This window comes from Arachis hypogaea, chromosome 3, assembly GCF_003086295.3.
Source record: "Arachis hypogaea cultivar Tifrunner chromosome 3, arahy.Tifrunner.gnm2.J5K5, whole genome shotgun sequence".
NCBI classification, from domain to species: Eukaryota; Viridiplantae; Streptophyta; class Magnoliopsida; order Fabales; family Fabaceae; genus Arachis; species Arachis hypogaea.
This window is the reverse complement of record NC_092038.1, coordinates 56,382,753-56,385,856: the sequence shown is the minus strand read 5'-3', so window position 1 is coordinate 56,385,856 and position 3,104 is coordinate 56,382,753. Positions and strand designations below refer to the sequence as shown.

Below are 3,104 nucleotides of genomic sequence, written 5' to 3'. Positions count from 1 at the left end.
ATTACCGATATGCGGCTAGGACTGGATTTGTCGTCAAAATAAGAACCACCGGCTGGGAGACTAGAAACGATCAGAGGGTGGTTGTTAATCAGGCTTTGCATTTTAACAAAGATGGATACCGCACATCCCGTGTAAAGGCACCCAAGCGAAGGAAAATGGTGGCCTCAACAAACTACAAAGCCCGTTGCTATTTGGCATTAGATAAAATGACAGGGCAGTGAAGGATTTCTCGAGTAGAGTTATCCCACTCACACCCGCTTAATCGGAAGCTATCTGGAATGTTCTCAGCAAACCGTCAGCTAAGTATGCATGTGAAGGACCTGATACAGCAAAATGACCAAGCTGGCATTAGACCGAGTAAGAGGTACCAGGCACTAGCCAATGCCGTCGGTGGCCCTGCCAACCTCACCTTTACAGAGAAGGATGTTAGAAATTACATTAGTCGTCACTTACGCATTTCCGGAGATGAGACAGATCTAAAAGAGTTACTTAAACACTTCTCACAAATGAAGGAGCTCAATCTGAACTTTTTCTTTGAAATAGATGTGGACGAAAACCATAGCATTAGAAATGTGTTTTGGGCCGATGCTCGGTGTAGAGCTGCATGAGAATATTTTGGTGATGTTGTGACGTTTGACACTACTTACAAGACTAATAGGTATGAAATTATTATTTTTTTGTTGGACTTAATTAGACTTTTTTCCATGAAAGGCATTTGTAGTTTCCACCTACATTACATGTTTTTATATTTCCATTATTTAGGTACGACATGCCATTTGGGTCTTTTGTAGGTGTCAACCACCATGTGATGTCTACGCTTCTTGGGTGCGCATTATTGTGGAATGAGGATACTCGTACATTCGAATGGCTTTTTTGTACTTGGTTGAAGTGCATGGGTAAAGCCCCATATGTGTTATAACAGATCAGTCACTGCAGATGCGTTCTGCATTAGAGACCACATTACCACACACACACCATAGATGGTGCATATGGCATATCCTAAACAAGATACCAAACAAGCTGGTAGGTTACCGTCATTTCGATCAGCTTATCACATGCATGAAGAGGATTGTGTTTGAATCCAAATCTAAGGACTCATTTGAGAGAGATTGGCACGATTTCGTTGAAGAGTATGACCTCCACAATTCTAGGTGGCTAAATGGTAGTATAATCTTTCGGTTCATTGCTGCCTATGTGTGGCTTTTTTATAGATGTTATTTTATAGTCAATATGGATGTTGCACTTATGGGTTAACTTATGCTATTTGTTTTTTTGTATTTTTTCCTATTCATTTGCAGATATGTTTGCTAACCAACACATGTGGGTGCCAGTATTTTTCAAGGACGAATTCTGGGCTGGCATAAGGAGCACACAGCGTAATGAGAGCATGCATTTAGTTTTCGATAAGTACTTAAAAAGTAAGAGCTCTTTGCTGGAATTTGTTCACCAATACCAAAACTATGTTATAGACAAGGAGAAAAAGGAGCTTGAGTGTGACGCTGCTGATTTAAGGCGTATTATCCCTTCTGTTTCTAGCTCACCAATAGAGAAGCAGTTCCAGAGAGAATATACAAACTCCATGCTTCGAGACGTTCAGGATCAATTTATAAAAAAAGCCGATTGTGACATCTCCTCAGTCAACCATCATGGCACAAGTATAGTTTGTGAAGTTGACCAACAAAAGATGGTGTTTGACATGTCAGTGTATAGCAGATACCAAGTCGTGTATTGCTCGCAGTCATCAGATGTTCAATGTGATTGCTTTATGTTTCAATCGAATGGTATTCTATGCTGCCACAATCTTGCTGTTCTCCTACATTTTCGTGTGACAGCAGTGTCCTCACAATACATTCTATCCCGATGGAGTAAGAATGTTAGTCGGAGACACACATACATCAGGAGTAGCATTGACATGGACCGTTCTGATGAAAGCATGACCATTTTTAGGGAATTGTGTTCTGATTTTTACAATGTTGCTCAGGATTTTGTGGCTACTCCGAAGGTTGTTGCTATATTGCGTGATGCCATGGACAGTGCTCGGCAGAAGCTCAAAGAACACAAGGAATCCGAGCATCAAGCTGCACATGTACCAAGTGCGGTTTACTCACAAACGCGTGATGAGTGTCCCGTTAGTATGGATGAGCTATATGCCCCACGTCGTGTTCCTATGCGAGGTTGTCCAACGTCCACCAGACTTGGGGCAAATCTAAAAAAATCTATTAAAAAGAGGGCACGCAAACACAAAAACACTCACAATCACAAGGTAAAAATGAGATTTACCCCCTTTTTCACGTCATTTATTTATTTTAAGTGGGTTGAATGGATGATAAGTGATGATGTTATTTTTCAAGATGATTTGTGTGTTAAGGGAGCTAATGGTAATGCACAACCATCTCCTACCAATGTGGCATCTTCCTACAAAGATACGCAATGGGCTTGTTTAGAAATGATAGAGAATTTGGCTACGCATTCTGGCTCCTTCATATCACTATTGAATTTATTCCATAACGCTGAACAATTGTGTATGTGTACCTAGTGTATTTTTTGTAGCATTCATGTCATATCCATTTACTTATTGTTTCCTCTTTTGTTTTGTTTTTAAATTTTTTTCCATAGGAAGCATTTTTGGAGGATTCGAAGTTTAACAACACTACAAATCATAGGCATTAGAGTTTAGCAACTACTTTGTACTTTGCCCATGCTTCAATGTTATTTTACGTTATCATGATTTTGGTGGTTTATTGGGTTTATTTTATGTATTTTAATATACTCAACTTTTATTTTACCTTGCTACAGCTTCATCTACCATTATTAAACAAAATACAATAACAGACTTGGCAACTAAATTACAACTTTTTTTATTCTTTTACTCTTTCTTACCGTTATTATTTGTTACTAATATTTTATCTTAATAAATGTTTAGTTGATAATTTGATCATTATGATAATGTAGTGCAATACATGAATTTTAAAATTGAATATCAAAAGTATCCGTACACAATAAGGTCTTTTTTTCATTATTTAAAAAATTAGACATCAAAAAGGCATATCCAGACATGTATTTTATTTACCTCCAATAACATCCTTTAATTTATTAGAATAACA

At 37.9% G+C, this 3,104-nt stretch overlaps 1 protein-coding gene across 1 annotated transcript; it reads left to right on the top strand.

Moving 5' to 3' along the window:
- The first annotated feature begins 278 nt into the window (after positions 1 to 278).
- LOC140183489 (protein FAR1-RELATED SEQUENCE 5-like) lies at positions 279 to 2,670 on the top strand. Its single transcript, XM_072231937.1, has 4 exons — positions 279 to 592; positions 763 to 854; positions 1,299 to 2,128; positions 2,617 to 2,670. Exons 1-4 carry the CDS (start codon positions 279 to 281, stop codon positions 2,668 to 2,670), a joined length of 1,290 nt encoding a protein of 429 aa, XP_072088038.1.
- Positions 2,671 to 3,104: the final 434 nt, after the last annotated feature.

Bases quoted from the DNA above. Each gene is read 5' to 3' on its own strand.
- LOC140183489 (XM_072231937.1), top strand. From the start codon at position 279: ATGTTCTCAGCAAACCGTCAGCTAAGTATGCATGTGAAGGACCTGATA. The intron at 593-762 runs GTGTAGAGCTGC...TCCATTATTTAG, and splicing joins GTGTTTTGGGCCGATGCTCG to GTACGACATGCCATTTGGGT. The intron at 2,129-2,616 runs GTTAGTATGGAT...TTTTTTCCATAG, and splicing joins AAACGCGTGATGAGTGTCCC to GAAGCATTTTTGGAGGATTC.